Genomic DNA, 23,819 nt, shown 5'->3' on the forward strand with positions numbered 1-23,819 from the left:
CAGATTGGTTCTGAACGCAAGGGCTGACAGAGAGTGGGCCTCCTGCAGAGGCAACACATGCAGCTCCTTGGGATGGGAGAGCGATGCTCACATCACTTTTAGGAAGCTTTCTCTGGCCAACACCAAGAGTCTTTGAAGGCAGCTACATCCCTTCTCAGCCGGAACAAGAAGTGAGGCTGAGATAGGCTATTAAAGAAAACAAAAGGGAACCCTGCCAAAAAAAGGGTCAATATAACTGCATATAATATAGGTCTGGATGACCAAACATTTCATGGGTAGACACTCTTCAGAGCCTATCCAGAAAGCCAGCTGCTACCACTTTCCTTTTAATGGTGCGGTGTGTGTTCTAGAAAAGATTAATCCCACCCAGGGAATAACATTAGAAAGTAGCCAAGAGTGATGTGGCATCCCTATATGCAGAAAGTCCTCTTGGATTAAGAGATTTAGCCATAGGGAAAGGAGGAAAATTGTTTAATTTACCAAGAAGAGGTGGGAAACAGCACTGACAGATTTCCAATAAATTCAAACCAACTCGGCAAAAACACAGACTCTGCTTAGGACTCTGTCAATGAAAGAGAGAGAAAAAATTGCTTGCAAAGTACAAGCTGCAGTTGAGCTGAAAATAATTTAGCTACAGGAGCATGAATTTCAGTACGGGGGAAAAAAATATAGACATGGCCAAAATTAGATAGTGGTTGTTCTGAAGACTAGTAAAATGTTTCCTTTGATCACTTTATGGCTTCACAATTTGCTCAGCTGATCTCTATCCAGCTAATCTATTAATGCACAGGTGGTGCAACTGCTATCTTCAAAGAAAGTATTAGTTCCTACTGCACATACACAGCATCTGTAATCTGCAAAACCTTGGCAATTAGAAACACTATTTGGAAAGTGGTGAGAATAAGTAGAGAGCTGGAATTCCAACAGGCCAGAAAGTGGGTCTGCATCAGTCCAGGGAACAGCAGGGGCATGCATACAAAGCTCAAACTGATGAGTAACTAGAAGGAAAATGGCAGTGGAAAGAGGAGACAAGAGCTCCTCCACATCTCCACAGAAACTTCCCCTTGTTAACAGCTGAGGTCTTAGTTTGTAAGCTCTTTGGTGCAGGGACTGTCTCTTTGTCCTATATTTGTACGTTCCTTCCACAACAGGGTCCTGGTCCATGGCTGGGGCTCCTAGGGTAATAGAAATAATAAAAGTGTGCATACATTGGAGCCCACTTATTTAAGTGTAGCTTTACTTTACTGAGGAGTACAAATTATACTTCCAGTCATAATGAACTTCCTCCTTATAGTAAAAGTGTAGAAAAAAAATGTAGAGGGGGCTTCAGTTTATATTTCCATTCTGAACTGATTATAAACTCCTACTTCCTCCTGGCTGAAAATTTGCAAAGGGAGTAAATACAATTATTTGCATTTGACCCACTGGATCTTAGCAACCTGTGCCCAACACTTTACTGGCTTGTTTGGTTATGGCATTGTTTAACCGGATTCAATGTTTTTATTTGTTTTTTATGAGATGCCTGCTTCCCGTCATGGTTAACATGCATCTCCCAGAGTAAGGTTTAAATTAAATGTTGCTTTCAAGCCCAAAAATTTCAATCTTCAATACATTCTTTTTAGTAGTAGTATACATGGAACAGTAAGACAGGTAATTTATTCCACTACTATTGTGGTAGCCATTAGTGGCATCCCCCTGGCTGCCATCAAGTTTGCACTGTTGTATCCTTTGGAGACTGACTTGTGCCACTGTGAAAGGTACCGTATATAAATACTGAATTAGTAGATGTCATGAGAATGGGATACCCTGGGCTCTGCTGAGAGTGGTTTGTGATCTGGTGGGAGAGCTTATGGACCTCTAAGGTTAGCAGAGTAAAGAATTTTACTCAAGACAGTTTTCTCATCACCTCAGCTGGTTTGTCTGGGATTTTGTAACACATTGACAAAGTTCCACGAGGTGAAACGTGCATGGGAATGTCTCTCTCTCATCTGGGTTGAAAACAGGAGTTTATTGTGCAGAAGCAGCCAGGTTCGCCTTTTCTGTTTTATCATCATATACTGACATGCAGGGCTTCTACTTTTAGAGGCTTTAGGCTGAATCCCACTCACTTCACTCAATTGAGTAGCCCCATTGATTACAAGGGCACTATTTGGGTGAAAATGGGAGACCCATTATCTTAAAGCTTCTCCTAAGAGGGGAAGACGACTTCTGTTCCCTATGTCTGAATCCAATTTAGGGCACTCGGTAGGAAAGTATTATTTACATTGAGCCAACTGTTCTCATATCATCAGAATACTACTGCATGTATTAATGGTCTGCTGCCCTACTTTCAGCACATTATCATTATCAAGATGAATAAAATTATTATTTTTTTAAACCCACAACATTTTAAAGTGGAAGTTAAATCCTTATGTATTGCAATGAGGGAGAGCCTCAGACAATAAGTCCTGGGTGCAAATGAAATGAAGGTGACTGGGAGGGAGAAAGGGGGCCTTTAAGATCTTTTCCGAATCTCAAAAGAGCATCTTTAGTTTGAAGCAGGAATTGCACTAGCTCTCTACTCCCTACAATATGGCATATTTGAATATGCTGTAGTAGGGCAAAGTGCATTTGGTGGACGTTGCAAATGTTGCTGGCCACTTATGCCTAGCACCTGGGTGATGCTATATCTTTATTAAATTATTTGAATGTACTTTACATTCAGAAAACCTATGTACACAACAGTTTCCCCATATATTTCATCCCCTGTGGATTATTTGGGGTATATTTTAATAACATCACTTATTTTCAATAGGAGATGGTTTGTTTCATTTAAGACTTGAAGCTACAGGGGTCACCATCCAACCACATCAAAAAAGAGTCTTAAGCTCACAGCCAGAGTCTAGTAAGATGTGAAGTGCTCTGAAAAGAAACTTCCGTGGAAAACCCTGAAACTGAAACAAATGACATTAAATATGACTTTATGCTTAGAGGAAGCAATTATTTCAGGTAATTATCACCCCACTGAAAATCCACTTGGGGGGGGAGGTGGGGGACAAATGTGGAACTAGTAGTTTGTGAATACCAAACTCACCACAACAATACTTCTAGTTAAACCACATTTATGTTAAAGATCTTCCTTCTAAACACTGGCTGTCCTCTTACACCCTTAGGCTGCAGGAAGGCATCTGTGTTTTGCAGATAATAATCTACTTCTCCTAAAGGGGAATTCTTTCTCACACACATTTAATTCAAAGTATGTGTCTCATATTATCAATGTACGTAACAACACAGTATAACCCCAAAAGGGAGGAATGCTAATGTCCCAATTGTTTAGAAATTAAAAGAAATGCATCTTGTTTCTAAACATTCTCACTCAGGTTCTGTTGGTAGCAGGACGCCGGGAATTTTGTAGTCACTGCTCGTCCATTGAGTACTGTACTTCAAGCATAAATATAATTAGTTAGTCTTTCACTAAGACCGTGAGACAGCTAGAAACCGAATACAATTATCCTTTTGGCATGAAGAGTTGGGAATCCCCCCAGTGCTATGCACACAAATGCTTACAGCCAGGAGATTTTGGTTGTTGGCAACCAGGCAGTCAAAGCCAAGAGAGAAAAGCTTTTCTATTCCAGCTGAGAGGGCCGGCAGCAATTCTCTTTAAGAATTGTCAATCACATGATCAGACAGGCTATCAAATTCACCTTGCTTTTTAGGCAGCAACATGAGCGGAGAGGGAGAAATCACAGCTTTAAGTACATAGGTAACTAAGTTATGCATACTCATGCAAAAACTTTGCAAAGTAACCAGCTCCCCAAACTCAAGCTTGCAAGGAAACTTATTTGAGAAGTTAAACCCAGAAAGTCGTCTCACCTGAACTTGCAAATCCGATTACTTGTTCTGGGAAATACTGAGGTAGGTGTAACCTAATACATTCAGAGTCCGACTTAATTGTTGCTTACTCTGGTTGTTGGCACCTGCTTGCTTTTTCAAACATACTTAAGTGAAAGTAAGGTGAAACCTGATGTACGACATGCTGGCACTACAGTCTGTGCAGTAGGTGGTTATTAATATAATGTGACTGGGGACGAATGGTTTTGATGGATGGACTGACAGCATCTAATTTTTTTATTTTTGTTTCGTTTTGTAACATTTGAATTTATTTCATTGTTACATGCACTTACAGAGGCAAATGTAAAAATTTACATACTACAGAAAAATAAAGAGAACAGCAAAACAGAAGTTTCTTTTAAAAAATGTAACTTGACACCTTTCAATAGACATCCAACAAAAAACAACAAAACATTTTGTTTCAGTACATAGCTACTAAAACTTTTGTTTAAGAAAACTGGATAAAGCATTTCTAGTTTCGTAAAGTGTCAAGTCATGAAGTGTTAATAGTCCAGTTTTCACTTTAAAATTAAACTTTGATTCTTTAGCAATGATGCAATTAATCATTAATATGGTAAAAAATATAGGCCCCGATCCTACACGCATTTACACATATGCATAACTTTATTTTTCAACCACAACGGGACTACTGCACTTGTAAAATTATGCATGTGAGCAAACGTTTGCATCACAGGACTACAGATGTATTTTTCTGTAGTTATTTAATTCTATACTTTTTTCACATGCTGCTATTTCAGAAACAGTCTGCTTTTGTCACAACCATAAATACACAGGCTTTGGTTTTTCAGTGTGTCATTTCTAGAACTCAGCTGCAAGGTTAGTTTGTTTGGTGTGTGTGTTTTGTTTTAAAAAGTGAATGAATCTAATTCCCTCCCATGGTTTATTTTTACAGTAAAAGAGTTAACAGAATTGAGTCCAGCATGTATTTTACGTACCTTTCACACAGTGGATGCGGAAAAGAGAGGAAAACACAACAGCACAAGTCTTATTAAATCTCCAGTGATCCTGGATGTATATATTTTTTTAAATGGAGGAAAAAAACCTAAATTGAATGTCCCTCATTACAAGATAAATTTTGGAATGACAGATTGACTCACCCTCTGCTGATAGACCCTGTATGTTTATTCCCTTGGCAGCCAAGAAACTCAGACATGCATCTATGTTTTCAATCTAAACAAGAAACAAGGAGACAAAAGAATACGGGTTGTAGTAAATGTTTACTTAATCTACAGTCACATTTTATTGCCTACAACCTTTGTATCACAGAAAAAGCCCCTTTGTTCATTGCAGTGGAAAAAGGGTTCTTAATATTGGAACCATAACAACATGAAAACTCCTAAGTTATTAGACAATCAACACTGTGTTGATTAGGGCTCCTCTTAGTTTGTATTTGTACGGAGCAAGTTATTTAATACTCTACCCACGCAGATCCAAGAAAGATGATCGTTGCATCTCAGTAGACGGCCAAATATAACATGCTAGGATTTTTGTCCTATGATAAACATGATACTGAAAATAAATATGGTGCCAAATTTGCCTGAGGAGAAGAGAGATTACCACTTGCTCTTAAGCAGACAGCTGGCAGAAATTTCCAGTCATGGAGGCAGTAAAATGTAAGAATGGTAACTAGAAACCTCAGTTGGAATCCAGAAAATGTTTACTCACAAAATTCCCTGGATGTTAGAAATTACATACTGAAACAGGCTGCAGTTAGTCACAGTGGACCAAATTTTGCCTCTTCAGGGGGTGCAGGGAGCTGGTGCAATTATGCTGAGTTGGAGGGGGCAGGATTTCAGTTGGCCTGACAGGGTATGCACATCCAGCTCTCTAGGGATCCCCGGCAAGTTGTTTGGGAGCCACTATTATTTGCTAGGGTTACCAATTTTGGTTGGACCTATTCCTGGAGGTTTCATCACATGACATAATCTATAATTAAAGATTAACCTTTGATTCACGGAGACTCGACAACCCTATTTTGCCTGTATTCACTACCCCTCAGTGGAGTGCTACAACTGCAAAAGTTACTTCACTAGATTGAAGTAGCCTCAGTGAAGCAGCCCCATATCCATCCCATGGCCTGAGGGAACAGGATTCATCCTTCTCTTCCTTCCATGGAAATCACCACCTTCCAGTCATATTACTGAAGTGGGGCACCAGGGAGAAAGTGTGCATCAGAACATTTGCAGAGTTGATATATGGTGCGATTTTCAAAGGTGCTGAGTTGTCCTGACTCCACTCTCATTACTCAAGGATGAAATTTACATTGACTGCAGTGGGAACAGAGTTATGCCAATGACCAGTGCTTTTGAAAATCTCACTGTGTGGGTATGTCTACACAGTAGCCGAGAAGCCACAGTTGGTCAATTTTCAGAAGGATCCCTTGCTCCCCAGGAATAAGGATCAACAGAATCCTTCTCAGAGCCCTGGAGGAGCCCTCATTTTTTCACCTTTGTCGTTCCTCTTTTTTATTTATTTATTTTTTGGAAGCCCCAAGCTGCAATGACCCATCCTCTCTTCATAAGGTGAGGCCTGATGTGGTTTGCCTGGGAGCTGATACATTGTTCTTTGTGTTACTAAAAGAAGAGAGAGACACATGTAATGTGCTCCCCTTCTTGGAAGCTCTGAGCAACATACCCTACCTATATGCAAAAGGTCAAGCTTGAGTAACTAAATTCTAATCCATCAGGGCTCCTTGCAGACCTCTGTATAAACAACCAAAGAAGTCACTGGGCATTCCATGCGCAGATAAGTTGTAGGATCAGACTCCCAAATATGTTTCCAGATCATAAAAGCCCTCTATTACTATTATGGTTATTATTAGGAGTACGGTAGCATGTGTGGGCCCAATTAAAGTGCTGTACAAACAGTAATAAGATAGTCCCTACCCCAGAAAGCTCACAACATAGGTTTACAATAAGATGCATAAGGCAGATGAAATGGACAAATAGGGGTGGGAAGACAAATCAGTAGTAAAATGAGAATGTTTCCTATCTAGCAATTGACAGGAATTACAGCAAAGACAAGTCATCCAGAGGGATCTGTAGAACCCTTTTACACACAGAAGACCTTGGAATAGAATACTGGGCTTTTTTCTTTTTTTTGCATTTGGCAAGCTGTGGAAAATCAGTAACAGAGACGGAACTGGACTCCTTCAATTTAGAGCCAGTACAAGAAATCAAGAGGCAATCAATAACCCAGTAAACAATAAAACAGTTAATAATATGTAGCACATCTAGGGCTATCCATGTTCAAAGCAAATTCCAAACATTAATTAATCCTTACAATACCCCAGGGAAGTATTATTACCTCCACTTTACAGGTAAGCAAAGTGAGACAGAGGCCTCTCTCTGCAATATTAACTACCCTTCCATGCCTGATACCACACAGTTATCCCTTCTTGCTCCTTTAGGAGCTGTGCAGGCAAGGATGGGTCAGAGAACAACATGGAGGTCCTGTTCTCTGGCACCTTCAGCTTCTGGTTGCCTGGGAAACTGCAGAAATGAAGCTCACAGATCCTAGGGACTCTGTGGGATTCCAAGACCTCACTCCCTCAATCTGGCCTATATCCCCTGTTCTTTCAGGTAACAAGGAAGACTACACTGTGAAGTTAGTGTCACAGAATTTCCAGTGTAGAGTTCCCCCTAACTGTAATTTTTTCCAATGACTTTTTTTTTTTAAATGATTTCCCTTAATCAGGACAACCACATAAGGCACAGTGAAGGCTTCACTAATTATCATCATTGTGATGTATGCCACATCTTACTAATCTTACTATGTGTTAATGGAAGAATAGATGCTCCATAGCTCTCCAACCTTAATGCCTGTAGTAGAGTGCAGTCCCAGATCAGGGCCCCGATGGCATGGTGCGGCACTGCATCAACCTGCCTCTTGGTCCCTCCTGGGTTTTCAATGACTCTCTTTGACTCCAACACAGTTCATTTGCTGAGGTGAGTTGACCCTCCAGCCTCAAAAGTCCACCCTTTCTGGGGTAATCAAAATCAAAAGGAAACGACTAATCTGCCATACCAGACCTGTGCCAGGCATGCAACAATCTTTGACCTCTCTTTTTCCAGCTCCAGAGCTCTGGTGAGTTCCTTCTTCCTCCTCTTAATAACAGTGGTGATTGCATCTTTTGCCTCGGTGGTAGCATAGCAGAAAACATATGCACCCCCTCTACCAAGGGTTCCCAGCCCTGTCAACCCTAAATAACAGGACTTTCTGACCCCCCACCCCCCACCCCGATAGCCCCAAGATGCCCTGCTTCTCCTTTCCAGAGACTCATTCTATACTTGCTGACTTTCTTCTGAGCTCAAACGCCTTCTCTTTTGGGACAAGGTGATCACAGCCCTCCTTCCTGGGACTGTGTTTTACTATGGCAGGCGTCACCCAACCCCCAGCTTCTCCTTGAAACTCAGTATCCACTGCCCTCTTTTCTGGGGCTGCGCTGTAATCCTCTTCTTCCCCTGGGACAGCCCTCCTTCTTCTAGCTAGGCTAGAGTCCTCACTGACCTCCCCAGTTCACCGTCACCAGGGATCTGGAACTGCTCCAGGGAGTCTCCTTCCAAGTCTCTCAAGACTCCAGGCTTCCCCCCCTCCCTCCCTGTGACTGAGCTCCACACAGTGCTTTTACCTGGTGAGCATTATACTCACTTGACAAACACCCATTCCCGGTTTAACTCCGGATGCTCCCTTGGAAGGAGTTGGAAAATACAACAGAGGCAAGCCCGAGTGCTGGCTAGGGGAAGGACTGACACCCCAGGACGACATTCCATCCCAGCGAGGAGGCAGGGAAAGGTATCACCCTTTGCTTGGGTCTATGGGACTATTTCCCGTTTTGAGTGGGGAAGGAGCACCCCTTAGGCTTACCCTCAGGCCTGCCCTGAAGACACAACCAAGGGAGCACCAAAGGGGGAAGGCAAACCCTACCTGAGTGGGACTGAGTACCCCAGGCCCACCATCACCAGAGGGGAGAAACACTAAGGCTGGCAAGAGAAAAGAGGTGCCTTGACACACAGTATAAACAATTCATGAATTTTGGCTATAAAAAGTATTAAAGACAAGACTCTGAAAATCTCAACAAACTAATATTAACACATTGTAAAAAAATAATTATTAAATGTTTATATATCATTTTTTCCCAATAAAATAGTTTGGGTTCACAATATTTGAGCATAGCATCAAAACATTGTAATAATGACAAAAGTACTGGATATTAAGGAAGATTTGTTCTGTATCTAAGGCTACATCTACACTAGAGAGCTTACAGAGGCACAGCTGTACCGATGCAGCTGCGCTGCTGTAAGATCTCTCATGTATCCATCCAATGCCAATGGGAGAGAACTTTCCTGTCAACATAAATAATCCACCCCTAATGAGCAGTGGTAGCTATGTTGGGCGGGAGAAGCTCTGCCACTGACATAGTGCTGCAGACACTAGTGCTTATGCCGGACTAATTTATTTCACTCTGGGGGGTGGAATATTCACATCCCTGAGCGACATAAGTTTTGCGAACATAAGTGGTAGAGTAGACATAGCCATAGAGGCAGAGCAAATACAGTCTTTTGTGGCAATTGTCATGGGATTTTTCTAAGAATACTAATGTAGCTAGGACTATGAACTCCATGCAAACTATCTATGCAAAACAGTTGTTGCTTCATGTATATATTACCTGCAGTAATGGACGTGCAATGGATTCTGAAGTGGCATGGGGAGGGATAGCTCAGTGGTTTGAGCATTGGCCTGCTAAACACAGGGTTGTGAGTTCAGTCTTTGAGGGGGCCACTTAGGGATCTGGGGCAAAATCAGTACTTGGTCCTGCTAGCGAAGGCAGGGGGCTGGACTCAATGACCTATCAAGGTCCCTTCCAGTTAATGGAGATGGGATATCTCCATTATTTTTATTCATTTATTTATTTTAATTTATGGTAACAAGACCACATAGGTGTAAAATGTCAAGGGTGGAACTAAATTTCCTGAGTAGATCACAACTGAGCACCAGCTTATACAGATAGAACTCTAATGACACTGCATTGCACTAACTCTCAGCATAGCATGCGTAGCTGTCCCCTTAAAATTATACTTTTTCAATGACCGCTTGTTGTTGAACTCGGAGAGACCCTTCTGGGCCAAGCCCATATATTGTTTAAGCCCTTAAAGCTGATGTGAGGTTGTTGATTTGCCAAAAGGGAGTGTGTATTTTCTTTTTCGCTGTGAGCCATGACTGGCTTTTGGCAGGCAGCTCTGATTTCTCAGTTGCTCTGCCTCCTGCCGCAGGCAACATCTAACACAGCAGAGGAAAAGGAGAAATTGGATGTTTCTGAAGCTGGGTAGGCATAGAGGGGAGGGACTGGTGGTAAATGGGAGTACAGTCATCCACTGCAATGATCGACATGTGATTTGAATTACTTGCTATTTGAAAAGAACAGCTACAGTCAGATCAAATGTCCAAAAAAAGAAAAAAGTGACCCCCCCCAATCACTCTCACTCCCCAAAGAAGCCATAAGTGTTGCTCTTTAGAACACTATACACAAATCCGTTTTTACGAGGAGATGTAGCATATTAAATGTCCATGGCATGGTCAGCTGTACAATACCAGTTCCACAACATGCAGGACACTTATTTGTTCTGACATTTCGTAAAGCTAAACACAAATTAAAGGACAGTTGATTCTAACCCTGAAAGGTCCTGCTCCTATATGGGAAGTCTTGATTCTAAAACTCCACTGGTAACAGGCAGTGTAATAAAGAAACTCAACAGTCATCAGATAACACATTGTCATAAAGAGTTATAAATAGGAACTTGGGAAAATGCAGGGAGCTCAGGCAAACTATACAGGGTTGGGGGTAGGGGGAGTAGGATGGAGAGCTGGGTTGGCAGTTCTACTTCCCCATATTTAATTAAGGTTTTTCTTTATAAAAACTGATTAATCCTTGTTGCTTAGTTGTTCCAATTGCTGCACATGGTAATTTACTTAACATGTGAACTCCTTTCTGCATGAAGTAATTTTACTTTAATTGCTCTAGTGATCATCTTTTCCCAAATTCAAGCTAAGCTTCTTCTGTCACTTGAGAGGGAAAATAAATATTCCTTGTCAGATTTCCCCTTTCTTCTAAATTAAGTGAGGAGAGAAATCTCTCTTTATTGACAATAATGTAAAAGCCAGAGATTCTGTTCAGAATAACTTTGGAGAATAACCCTGAACCACACATTCTGCTATTTGCACTGCAAAGCAGTTGGAAAGCCGGTTTAACCAGCTACCTGAGTACTCCCTATACTCAACGGACTCACTAGGTGATGTAGGGGGCATGACTGCATGAGAAGGGGAAGAGGTCGGAGAATCTTGTGTCCTATTGATCAGTAGCTACCAGAATGGACCCACGGGGCAGTGGACAGCCAGGAGCAACTTAGATCAGCCATCCAGCTGCTTTAGGCACTGGACAGGTGCCAAGCTCGGGGGGAGGGAGGGAGGCAAAACTGACACAAAGTTATCTCTGCACCACAGATGACTCTGACATGTCCCAGGATGTGGACTGTGGCCTTGTATGTTTGGCACTACCCTAATTTTGCATTTCCATACAATTTGTATTGTAAATATTTTTCCCGTCACAGTGGGAGCTAATTCACATATCACTCATTTTTGGGTCAGACTTGTAGAATTTCTTTTTCAGGGTCCTTATCCTCTGTACCATTTATCCTCCTAGTCTTAGGAGTCAATTCTAAATTGAAATCTTAATTTGTGAAGCCTGCTCTCGCAAAGAGGAACTAGCTGTGCATTTGAGGGGCTACCATCAGTCTCTCCTCCACAATATTAATAAGTATTACTATACAAATGTATAGCTCTTTTCATCCACTGATCTTACAGTGCTTTACACATGTAGGCAAGCATCATCCTCCCCCCCTGCTTTTTACAGAGACAGTAACTGAGCTACGGAGAACTTCCTTGAATTTCTGTATAAGGTACAGGAATAATAAGGTTTTCCGATTCCCATTTGTGCTCATACCACTACTGCTTTCCCAGGTATATGGCTCAGGACTATTCTTGTATGCTGAAAGGTACTTTAGAATAGCTCTGCACTTCTAACAAAGTATGAACACAATTATCCACAGAAGATTTTGTGCTTGTAACATAATGGCATGGAAACTCCACCCACAGCTTTGCCCAGTAAGAAGTAACAGGGTAATTTGTAAATTGTGCTGCCCTTGTGACATGCTGAGATATAGCACTTTTTCCCTAAATAAAGGTCAGTCTCAGGCTCTTACTATAGGTTTTCTCCCTCAGAAACTCTAGAAAATGTTTATATATCATAATGTAAGCCTCAATTTTGTACAGTGCTAGGAATTTGGCTTTTATGGAATGCCTCTCCACAAGAAATATTCTTTATTTCAAACTAAGTTATATTGCCTTCAATCTCACTTCAATCTCAGTATTTGGGACAGTAAAAAGTTTTCAATCTTGACTGTAAAACTTTCAACAGAAGAAAAATGAAGGTTAATTTCTGAAGCATTTTTAAAAAGCTCAGTGCCCTCTCCTGGTACACAATGACAGAACACAGAATGAAGACCCCAATCCGCACGCTGAACTATATCCGCAAACCTGTTTGTTCTGGTAAAAAACACTTCAAGGCCATGGTGTTATGCTTAACAGTTTACTTCATTACATAAAAAAGCAATTAAAAGACAAAACAAACAAAAAAGTTTCATTACACTGGCAATTCTTAAAATCCTGTCAGTTTCAGACAAAGTTACCTCCATATTTGCATTATTCCTTAAAAATTTTCCTATACACTGTATAGGAAATGGCAAGGAAAAACTGAAAATACGGCTTGCTCTCAAAGGATATAAATGATATAAATAATATTACCTTGCTCAAAATGCACCTCTTATCTGTATAAATACTAATATATGCTCATTTTTGCAACCTAATGTAAGGTTGCTATCAGTCCAAATTTAGACAGACCAATGAATATTTTGATGGGGATGTCCCAAAAACCTAAGTTTACAGGATGTTAACAGCAAACGAGCTTGGAGCTGATAGAACATTTTCACAGTGTAAAGCAGGATGATTGATGCCGGGTCTGTATTTAGAAGGTACAGAGCCTGAAGACACAAATCGTGTGCTGCTCACGTGGTTCTTATGTAAACCACAACATACATGGCTGGCACCAAATCCCCATCAATATTTGATTTTTTTCTTTCCACAAACATATCTGCAGCTGCCAAACAGCACTAGAAATGTATTCACTAAGAACCACGGAGAAAGCTCTGATTCATGATATCTAAGGCCTGGTCTACACTACGAGGGTATGTCTACACTACGAAATTAGGTCGAATTTATAGAAGCCGGTTTTATACAGTCGATTGTGTGTGTCCCCGCATAAAATGCTCTAAGTGCATTAAGTTGGCGAACCACGTCCACAGTACCGAGGCTAGCGTCGACTTCCGGAGCGTTGCACTGTGGGTAGCTATCCCACAGTTCCCGCAGTCTCCGCCACCCATTGGAATTCTGGGTTGGGATCCCAATGCCTGATGATGCAAAAACAGTGTCGCGGGGGGTTCTGGGTACATGTCGTCAGGCCCCTCCCCCTCCGTCAGAGCAACGGCAGACAATCGATTCGCACCTTTTTACCTGGGTTACCTGTGCAGACAACATATCATGGCAAGCACAGAGCCCGCTCAGCTCAGCTCATCGTCACCATATGTCATCTGGGTGCCGGCAGACGTGGTACTGCATTGCTACATAGCAGCAGCTAATTGCCTTTTGGCAGTAGACGGTGTATTACGACTGGTATCCATCGTCATCGTATTCCTCAGTGAGTTCGATCAGAGGCACCTGAACAGACATGTTTTGTCTCCTGGAGACTCAGTCTTGCCAGCAGTCCTATTGAACCGTCTTGACGATGATGGCTAGCAGTCGTAGTACAGCATCTTCTGCCAAGCACCCAGAAGATGCCGAGGGCTATCAGTCATGCTGCACCGTCTGCTGCTAGCTTAAGATGTAAAAAATAGATGGATCAGATTTGTTCTGTATTCATTTGCTTCCCCCTCCCTCCGTGAAATCAACGGCCTGCTAAACCCAGGGTTTTGAGTTCAATCTTTGGGGGGGCCATTCTGTGTGACAGTTGTTTGTGTTTCTCCCTGATGCACAGCCACCTTTGTTGATTTTAATTCCCTGTACCTGTAAGCCATGTCATCACTCGCCCCTCCTTCCCTCCATCACACAATAGTTTTGCGCCTTTTTTCAGCCCAGACGCCATAACACTGGGATCATGGAGCCCGCTCAGATCAACGCGGCAATTATGAGCACTATGAACACCACGCGCATTGTCCTGGAGTATATGCAGAGCCAGAACATGCCAAAGCAAAACCAGGCGAGGAGGAGATTGCAGCCATTGCAGCGCGGCGACAAGAGTGATGAGGAAATTGACATGGACATAGACCTCTCACAAAGTATAGGCCCCAGCAATGTGCAAATCATGGTGTTACGGGGCAGGTTCATGCCGTTGAACGCCGATTCTGGGCCCGGGAAACAAGCACAAACTGGTGGGACCGCATCGTGTTGCAGGTGTGGGACGATTCCCAGTGGCTGCAAAACTTTCGCATGCGTAAGGGCACTTTCATGGAACTTTGTGACTTGCTTTCCCCTGACCTGAAGCGCCAGAATACCAGGATGAGAGCAGCCCTCACAGTTGAGAAGCGAGTGGCAATAGCCCTGTGGAAGCTTGCAACACCAGACAGCTACCGGTCAGTCGGGAATCAATTTGGAGTGGGCAAATCTACTGTGGGGACTGCTGTGATCCAAGTTGCCAGGGCAATAAAAGACCTGCTGATATCAAGGGTAGTGACTCTGGTTATAGTGGATGGCTTTGCTGCAATGGGATTCCCAAACTGTGGAGGGGCGATAGACGGAACCCATATCCCTATCTTGTCACTGGAGCACCAAGCCACTGAGTACATAAACCGCAAGGGGTACTTTTCAATGTTGCTGCAAGCCCTGGTGGATCATAAGGGACGTTTCACTAACATCGACGTGGGATGGCCAGGAAAGGTACATGATGCTCACGTCTTCAGGAACTCTGGTCTGTTTCAAAAGCTGGAGGAAGGGACTTTCTTCCTGGACCAGAAAATAACCGGCATGTTGAAATGCCTATTGTTATCCTTGGGGACCCAGCCTACCCCTGGGTGAGGAGGCTATGGAACTTGGGGAGGAGGGCTGTTGGTTACACAAGGGCTGTAGTGGCGGTCTCTGCTCCTGCTGCCTTTCCTGCAGCTCAACCATACGCTGGAGCATATCAGTTTGATGCTCCAACAGCTGGAGCATCGACTCTTGCCTTCTGTCAGCAAGCTGATGCCACCTATCCTCTTCAGCCCGCCACCTCTCCTCTCGTTCATATTGTGCTTTTTTGCACTCTGACATTGACTGCCTCCATGCATTCTGCTGTGCTCTGTCAGCGTGGTAGGACATCTGGAGCTCCGAGAACATATCATCCCGAGTCCGCCGTTTTCTCCTTCTAATCTTCACTAGCCTCTGTGAAGGAGAAACATTTGCAGCTGGTGGTGGAGAAGGGACAGGTAGTTAAAAAAGACATTTTAGAGAATAATGGGTATGCTCTTTCACATTAAATTTTGCTGTTCACATTACACAGCACATGTGCTTTCGTTACAAGGTCGCATTTTTCCTCTTATATTGAGGGCCTGCCGGTTTGGTGTGAGAGATCACTCACACAGTGCCAGGCAACAGATTTCAGCTTGCAGGCAGCCATGGTAAGCCACAGTCTTTTGGCTTTTTTAACCTTCTTAACATGTGGGAATGGTTTCAAACAGTAGCGCCCTCATTTCCCATACCAAGCACCCATTGGGTTGGCCATTTAAAATGGGTTTGCAATGTAAAAGGAGGGGCTGCAGTTTCTGGGTTAACATGCAGCACAAACCCAACTACCCCCCCACACACACCCAATTCTCTGGGATGATCACTTCACCCCTCCCCCCTACCACGTGGCTAACAGCGGGGAACATTTCTGTTCAGCCGAGCAGGAACGGGCACCTCTGAATGTCCCCATAATAAAATCACCCCATTTCAACCAGGTGACCGTGAATGATATCACTCTCCTGAGGATAACAAAGAGAGATAAGGAATGGATGTTGTCTGCATGCCAGCAAACACCGGGACCATACGCTGCCATGCTTTGTTATGCAAGGATTCCAGACTACGTTCTACTGGCCTGGCGTGATAAAGTGTCCTACCATGGTGGACGGGATAAGGCAGCCCTCCCCAGAAACCTTTTGCATCAAGGAGAGCTTTCTGGAGATGTCCCTGGAGGATTTCCGCTCCATCCCCATACACGTTAACAGACTTTTCCAGTAGCTGTACTGGCCGTGAGTGCCAGGGCAAATTAATCATTAATCACGCTTGCTTTTAAACCATGTGTAATATTTACAAAGGTACACTCACCAGAGGTCCCTTGTGTGCCCTCAGGGTCTGGGAGCACGCCTTGGGTGAGTTCAGGGGTTACTGGTTCCAGATTCAGGGTGATAAACATATCCTGGCTGTTGGGGAAACCGGTTTCTCTGCTTCCTTGCTGTGAGCTATCTTCATCATCATCTTCCTCGTACCCCGAACCCGCTTCCCTGTTGCGTGATTCTCCATTGATGGAGTCAAAGCACACGGTTGGGGTAGTGGTGGCTGCACCCCCTAGCATGGCATGCAGCTTCACGTAGAAGCGGCATGTTTGCGGCTCTGCCCCGGACCTTCCGTTTGCCTCTCTGGCTTTGTGGTAGGCTTGCCTTAGCTCCTTAATTTTCACGCGGCACTGCTGTGCGTCCCTGTTATGGCCTCTATCCTTCATGGCCTTTGAGACTTTTTCTAATATTTTGTCATTTCGTTTACTGCTACGGAGTTCAGCTAGCACTGATTCATCTCCCCATATGGTGAGCAGATCCTGTACCTCCCGTTCTGTCCATGCTGGAGCTCTTTTGCGATCCTGGGACTCCATCATGGTTACCTGTGCTGATGAGCTCTGCGTGGTCACCTGTGCTCTCCACGCTGGGCAAACAGGAAATTAAATTCAAAAGTTCGCAGGGCTTTTCCTGTCTACCTGGTCAGTGCATCTGATTTGAGAGTGCTGTCCAGAGCGGTCACAATGAAGCACTGTGGGATAGCTCCTGGAGGCCAATAACGTCGAATTCCGAACACAATACCCCAAATCCGACCCGCAAAGGCCGATTTTAGCACTAATCCCCTCGTCGGAGGTGGAGTAAAGAAACCGGTTTAAAGGGCCCTTTAAGTCGAAAAAAGGGCTTCGTCGTGTGGACGTGTCCAGGCTTAATTCGATTTAACGCTGCTAAATTCAACCTAAACTCGTAGTGTAGACCAGGCTCGAGTTTAGGTTTCCATTCCCTTCAAAGGGCATTCTTTTATTCAGAATGGTTTGGGGCAACCCAAGCCAGGATGTCTTTTCTGTTTAAAATTTCTAAAATATGATTCTGTATGTGTGTGGGGGGGGGGGGGGGAAGAGTAAGGGTAGGGGGGGAAGTCCTTTTCTTTCATCTCTACATTCAGCTCTCAGAGGTCTCCAGCCCAAGCCTGAACGACTAGACCGGAATTAAACAGCCTTTTAGCGCAAGCCCTGCAAGCCTGATTAAACTGATGCGGGCCAGCTGTGGGAGTTTAACTGTAGTGTACACATATGCTAAAGGCCTAATCCTGCAACAAAAAGCTGATGAGTATCCTCAACATTGAGTAGGTCTGATCATGAGAAGTGCTACATACTCACAGCTTCAATGTTTGAGAAGTCATAGTAGTACACTAGGTTATTATGCTTATCCTTTGAACTCTTGACTCGGATAAAATGATAAGGATGATTTGTTAAACACAGACAACGTGCTCAACAAGTACAAGAACCGTATCAACAAAGTTCCTGCCCGGAGCTGGTCTCAACCTAGTACATAGTGGATGTTTGCTCATAACACAAACTTTGCACCAATGGCAGAGAGGCTCTGCTTAGGCGTGACTCAGGACAGGAATAGCGAGCTGGAGGTCAGTACTGAGATGCCATAACAAAGTTGCATGGCTCTAGCTAGTCCTATCAATGTCTCATTTTTGAGCATTAAATATTCAACCCCAAAATAGGAGAAATGTCTCAGGAAATACCCAAAGCATGAGAATCATCTGTTCTCAATCTCCATCAGACATTGCAGCAAAGCATGATTTCTAGCCAATCAGAGGAAAGTGGCCCTTTCTTAAACAAAGAATGGCTACTTCTCTCCAGTAATTGTGGTTCTTTGAGATGTGTAGTCCATATGTATTCCGCTTCTGGTGAGTATGTGTCCTGTGCAAATGAGATCAGATATTTTTTGGCTAGCTATGTCCATTGGATCCCCGCACCTTCCCACACAAGGGCATAAAGGGCAGAGTGGACCCAACCATCCCTCAATTTTTTTTTGCCAGTACTGAATCCTGTATCTATAGGACTTTGTAGAAGCAGAAAAAAGAACGGATTTTGGAATCCACATGGACAACACATCTTGAAGAACCATGGTTACTGTCAGATAAGTAACCATTCTTTCTTCTTCAAGTGATTGGCCTCATGGATCCCAGTTCTGGTGACTAGCAAGCAGTGACCTCATAGGTAGAAAGTGGATGATAGGAGCCCTATGTAAACAAGGACCGTAGGACAGCTGTAACAAAGTGGGCATCTGATCCTGAAGCCACAATTTAGTAGTAGTGCTGGGTGACAATATGGACTGATCCCTGTGAAGCTGTCCAGCAAATTTCTGAAAAAGGCATACTTCTTAAAATAGCCACAGAAACTGCCTGAACCATGTCAGGATGGTTGCTAACCTACATAGATAGATCTAACCTGGCTATTTCATAACAGGATCTAATACAGTTAGATACCCATTTAGACAACATTTGGGTGGAAGTAGCTTGAGCCTTAATCCTATCTGCAAAGGCTACAAACAGTCTGGAGGAGCTCCTGAGGGGTCTTGACCTGTCCAGCTAGTATGAAATAGCCCTGCCCACGTTAAAGGACTACAATTTGGCTTTCGTCTGGTTTGAGTGGTTTGGGGAACAAACTGGGAGATGAACCAAAAAATTTAAATGCAATTCAGAAACAAATCATAGACAGGAACTTGAGGTGCGGCCTAAGAGTCACATTATCTCTATGGAACTATGTGTTAGGGGAACCAGCCACAAGGGCTTGAATTCCCCAAACTGATATCATGGCTACTACAAAGCTTGTCTTCATAGGTAAAAAGAGCAGGTTGCAAGGTGCTCAAAGGAAAGTTCCATTAAGCCAGATAACACCGTGGAGGTCCCAGGAAGGGGGTGGCTCCCAGAATAAGGAAACACATGCATGAGAACTTTTAGGAATCTAGCAACTGTAGGATGGGAAAATATGATACAGCCCTGAATAGGAGGAGGATGTGCTGCTATTGCTGCTAAATGTATTCTTAGGGAGCTGATGGATAGTTCTTAATATTTTGGGGTTAGCAGATAGTTCAGAATAGCAGAAACAGGTGCTTCCAAGGGAGACAGGGGACGCTGTACTTCCCAAATAGAAAATCTCTTGCATTTTGCTGCACAACAGCACAAGACAGTCTAGCAGAGGCTTTGCCGCTATGCACCGAGATGTCTGGATATCAGCTGAACAACTTCTTTCGTGGCAGCTATCTAGCCTGCATCCAGACTGTCAGATGTAATGATACTGGATCCAGGTGTATGTGCGAACATCCATTTTACTAAACGATATACAGTAGACCAGGTAGTGTGAGCAGAGTTTGTGAGGAGGCAGGTTCACCTACTCTGAGTACCAGAACTGTCTGGGGCTGCCATGATCACTGCAACTGAATCTTGTCTGAGTTTCCTCAAGATTCTCAATATTAACAGGATTGGTGGGTAGGCCTACATGAGCCACGGAGCCCATGAGATGACAAAGGCATGTGACCGCGAACCTGGAATCAACCCCCCGGCCCTTGAGTGTTCCAGCAGAAAGACCCTGAAGTAGGCCTTCCTCACTTTCTGTGTTTTATTGGAGAAGGAACAACAATTGAACACATCAGGAATGTGCCCCTTTACCCAGACTAAAGAGGCACGTAAAGTGCCCATCATTCATCTGATAGCAGCCTTCAAGAAGGGCAAATTTTAAATCCTGGAGACTATTGTGACAACTGGTCTATAACTTTTGCCTGCTTGGAAATTAACCATGAAAATAGGTCACGCTATTTTAATAAAAGAATGTTATAAACAGGTGCAAGAAAACCAGACAGAGGCTGAATTAGTCCAAACAAAAAGGGCCTACTGACAGGGGTCAAAGACTATGTAGAGATTGGACTTAACGTTACCTATACCAAGTTTGGCCTTACAGAAACGGATTTAATTGAATAAAATAACAAGGGGATGAACTACGCCACCCATTCCCCTCTCCTGCCTTTTGGGGTCCTTAAAAGGAGATTTTGAAAAAAGCAGCATGGCTTTCCAGCTCAGCTTATCGCATCTCGTCTCAACGTCCTCGATCCCAAGCAGACACAGCAGACCAGACCGCAGGGTTTTCTTCCCGAGAGGACGGTCAGCAGGCCTTGCTCTTGTTTAAGGAACTTTATTTTCACCTGAGAGTCCTGAAAGTCATCATATCCTCATGACATCCAGTCCTCAGCCCATAAGTGGTGACACTCAATTGTCAGCACTGCAGAGGCACATAAGATCCTGTTCTGTCATCCTCCCCCCTTGTGTTACTTTCAGCGCCACTATTTTTCTTCCTCCTAACCCCTCTCCCACTCAACTTTTAAACAGATTCTGAAATCAACTGCACTACACGTATTACCACATCCAACCCTGCCTTGTCTGAGAAGAAAGGACCCAAATCAGATGATGTCCTTGACTGTAATGTGAGCCAAGCAACAGTACCGTGCCCGACTTGCAAGCCTAAAGTATCCATTCATTACTGACCAGCCATCCAGTGTTCCAAGAACATCAACAAAAGTCATATTTCCCCCACCAGTTCTATCACGTATTTCCTTCACCTTGTGCCTGTCTGTTAAAAACAGGAGACGTGAATGTACTTCAGACAGCAAGACAGAGTGAAATTAACCATTTCCTTTTCATCAAAGAAAAGTGTGTTAGTGAAAAAAAGAGAGTGACAGTTTGCCTCCAAAAGAAGAGAGATTTTAATAGGCTTTTATTAAGTTTGTTTTGCATAACTATTTTAGTTTCAATATAAATGCTTGTTTTGATTTCTTGTTCTTTCTTGCATTTGATCAATGAATGAATGCTTTTGGATGTATTCCAAGCAGCCATATAAGCCACGGTCTCTGTAGAAAAAAACCCACACATTTCTATCACTGTTTTCATGTTGAATAATGCAAGTGTTTATAATATCGGTCACTCTTCTGACCCTTCAGATCAATATAGCAGGACTCAGCCATAGCAGCTTGGGTCCCAGTATCAGGGATATCTTCAAATCTATTATAATAAGTTTTGCCTTTTTTTTTTTTTTTTTTTTTTGCACTACTGGGCATGATACAAACAATTAAAATGATACTAACTACACTAACTATAGAAACCACGAGTTAGAGACAGCTAACTAGCCTAACAAGAGATTGCACGGTGAGCCGAGTAAGGGGACACTGCATAGGTTCCATCATGCTGCCATGGATGGTAAGAAGGAACTGAGGGTCCATTGGGCTGGCTCTGCCCTTTATGTACTTAGGGGATGGTGAAGGGGGGCGCCAAGATTTCCGGGGCGCAGGTGTGGCCAAAAAGAATCTGTTCTATGGTGCCTGTGCATCAGAAAAAGAATACATAGGAACAATCACTATAAGAACCACCAACCTTTAAGTTACATATAAAAAAAAATTCAAACTGGAATTAAGAGGTTAGACGCCTGCAGAAGGCATGGAAATATGTGGTACTGGTTACTGGATGCTGTGTTTTTCATCCCCATCCAGGAACTCAAGTACTGAAGGATTCGATATCTCAATCTGTAACCTGAATGTGTAAAATTAATTCTGAAATCAATCAAACCCTGAAACAAAGAACTATAATAATCACATGAAACATTTAGAATATGGCTTTAGAATTCTTTCCTCTAAATAAAACATTTTCTGTCTGTATGTTGATTTGGGCCACTTTCTTTATATAAATAAATAGTTTATTTCATTTTCAAAATTAAAATAGCATGTATGGATTAATTTCAAACAAGGAAAGAACATCATGGGCCAAATCCTTAATTGGGATAAAATGATGTAGTTCCATCCATCTGCTGATCTAGCACCATGTTCTTCAATATTAATGGGCTAGATCAAGCATTTAGGCTCAAGCTAGTGTAGGGGATAGTTCATAGCTACCCACTCCAGCAACAGCTCTGGTAAGAATACACCTCTCTAAAGAACACAGCTCCTCTCTTCCATGGTGGCAAGAAAGAAGGAGTGACAGCCCATTACCAGACACAGCATAGCCTCGCCATCATGGCTGGCCAACATGTGTGTTTGGGAGTGGTAAGGAGGGTGGAGTCCATGGCTCCACCTACTCTGTGCCCACTTACTTGCTGGGGTGGCAGAAGAGCGAATGTTTTGGGTATACAGTCCCTGCTCTCCTTCCTGTGCCTGGACCCAGCAACCAGGTCCTACACACAGTCTCACTGGGGAGTGTTTCAGAGTGGTAGCTGTGTTAGTCTGTATCAGCAAAAACAATGAGGAGTCCTTGTGGCACCTTAGAGACTAACAAATTTATTTGGGCATAAGCTTCCATGGGCTAGAACCCACTTCATCAGACGCATGAAGTGAAAAATACAGGAGCAGGTATAAATACATGAAAGGATGGGGGTTGCTTTACCAAGTGTGAGGTAAGTCTAATGAGATAAATCAATTAACAGCAAGATACCAAGGGAGGAAAAATAACTTTTGAAGTGGTAAGAGAGTGGCCCATTACAGACAGTTGACAAGAAAGTGTGAGTAACAGTAGGGAGAAATTAGTATTGGGGAAATTAAGATCTTACTCCTCCTCACTCTTCACTATAGCTGCATAAGCCAGGACAAAGGCACAGTTTAGCCCAAAATAAGCAAGTTAGATTAGGGATTTATAAAAATAAATCCAGCCAAAAACCAGAGAATAAACTGTCCTGGACATACATCACAGCAGCTTTAGAGTAAGACTATTTAATTACTTAAAATAACCAAATTAAACATACTTACACAGAGACAGTGCATCAGCAGAAGCCTGAAATCAAAGATCTACAAACAGACACTCTAACAGAGGTGAAAGCTAATTTCTCTGGACTGGATAATCCTTTGTCAAAAGTATGACCTGCTTTGGATATTTGAGTGTGAAGAGCTTTGTACTAGGTATTCTATAAATAGAGACATATTCAAATAGAGACAGAAGCCTAGGTGGCAAAAGAAACAGTTGTATAAACAGCTTCAGCTACTAAATCACAAACCTGACACAGAATCTTTGTCACATTCTGGGTTAGTATGAAGAGTTTCATGACGTATCTCACTGCACATTTTTTTTTTATGGATAGAGAAAATAGGGTTTCTGTTCAGAAAATAAAGCCACTATGTGGAATTCAGAAAGCAGGACCTGAACTATGTAAACATGAGCAGGTATCTCTTGCTGTCAACGTATGCTTTAAACTTACATTACTCAGATCCATCCCATTTAGAAAATCTACAAAGATTTCCCCATAGCTGGGGCTCAGAAAGGGAATGAATTAATTAATCCTATAAGGGGAGATAAATTTATAGCTACAGTTTATTTCCTGTCTGATTAATTCCCTAACCCCTTGCTTTTAATCTTTTTTCCCTGCAAGGAAGCTTTAAAAAGGCCTTTACCATAAAGGTCAAGTGAAAATAATGTTGAGGACCAAAGACAAGTACTGTATCATTAAGGATCTGTCCTTAATTCACTCTGCACATTTCAGCCTGAGCACAATT

The 23,819-nt window shown here is 42.9% G+C and overlaps 2 protein-coding genes across 21 annotated transcripts in view; both read right to left on the reverse strand.

Annotated features, from left to right (window-relative positions):
• NAV2 (neuron navigator 2) overlaps positions 1–23,819 on the reverse strand; it is a 664,394-nt gene that overhangs the window by 190,946 nt on the left and 449,629 nt on the right. For 18 of the 20 annotated variants that reach the window (XR_010600575.1, XM_065592583.1, XM_065592584.1 and 15 more), the window contains one exon: positions 4,989–5,061. The exons of 1 other annotated variant lie outside the window; for it this stretch is intronic. Coding sequence is in view for 15 of the 19 variants with exons in the window: in XM_065592583.1 (XP_065448655.1) it covers positions 4,989–5,061 (73 nt within the window). In the remaining 4 variants the exon portion in view is untranslated. Of the gene's footprint in view, positions 1–4,988; positions 5,062–7,704; positions 7,754–23,819 lie in introns of those variants that run through there. One more of the 20 variants, XM_065592596.1, reaches the window with a different exon arrangement.
• LOC135983091 (mediator of RNA polymerase II transcription subunit 15-like) lies at positions 12,606–17,262 on the reverse strand. The gene is made up of 2 exons (XM_065592580.1): positions 16,339–17,262; positions 12,606–15,437 (listed from the first exon to the last, which is right to left on the reverse strand). The coding sequence occupies exons 1-2, from the start codon at positions 16,880–16,882 to the stop codon at positions 15,040–15,042; spliced, it is 942 nt and encodes a 313-aa protein (XP_065448652.1). The 5' UTR covers positions 16,883–17,262; the 3' UTR covers positions 12,606–15,039.

Source organism: Chrysemys picta, chromosome 4 (assembly GCF_011386835.1).
Source record: "Chrysemys picta bellii isolate R12L10 chromosome 4, ASM1138683v2, whole genome shotgun sequence".
NCBI lineage: Eukaryota > Metazoa > Chordata > Testudines > Emydidae > Chrysemys > Chrysemys picta.

What these genes read in the sequence shown, in the direction of transcription:
- LOC135983091 (XM_065592580.1), bottom strand. Translation starts at nt 16,882, where the DNA reads ATGATGGAGTCCCAGGATCGCAAAAGAGCTCCAGCATGGACAGAACGG. An exon ending in GGGCACACAAGGGACCTCTG is followed by an intron (nt 15,438 to 16,338) that starts GTGAGTGTACCT and finishes CTCCACCACCAG; the next exon opens with CTGCAAATGTTTCTCCTTCA.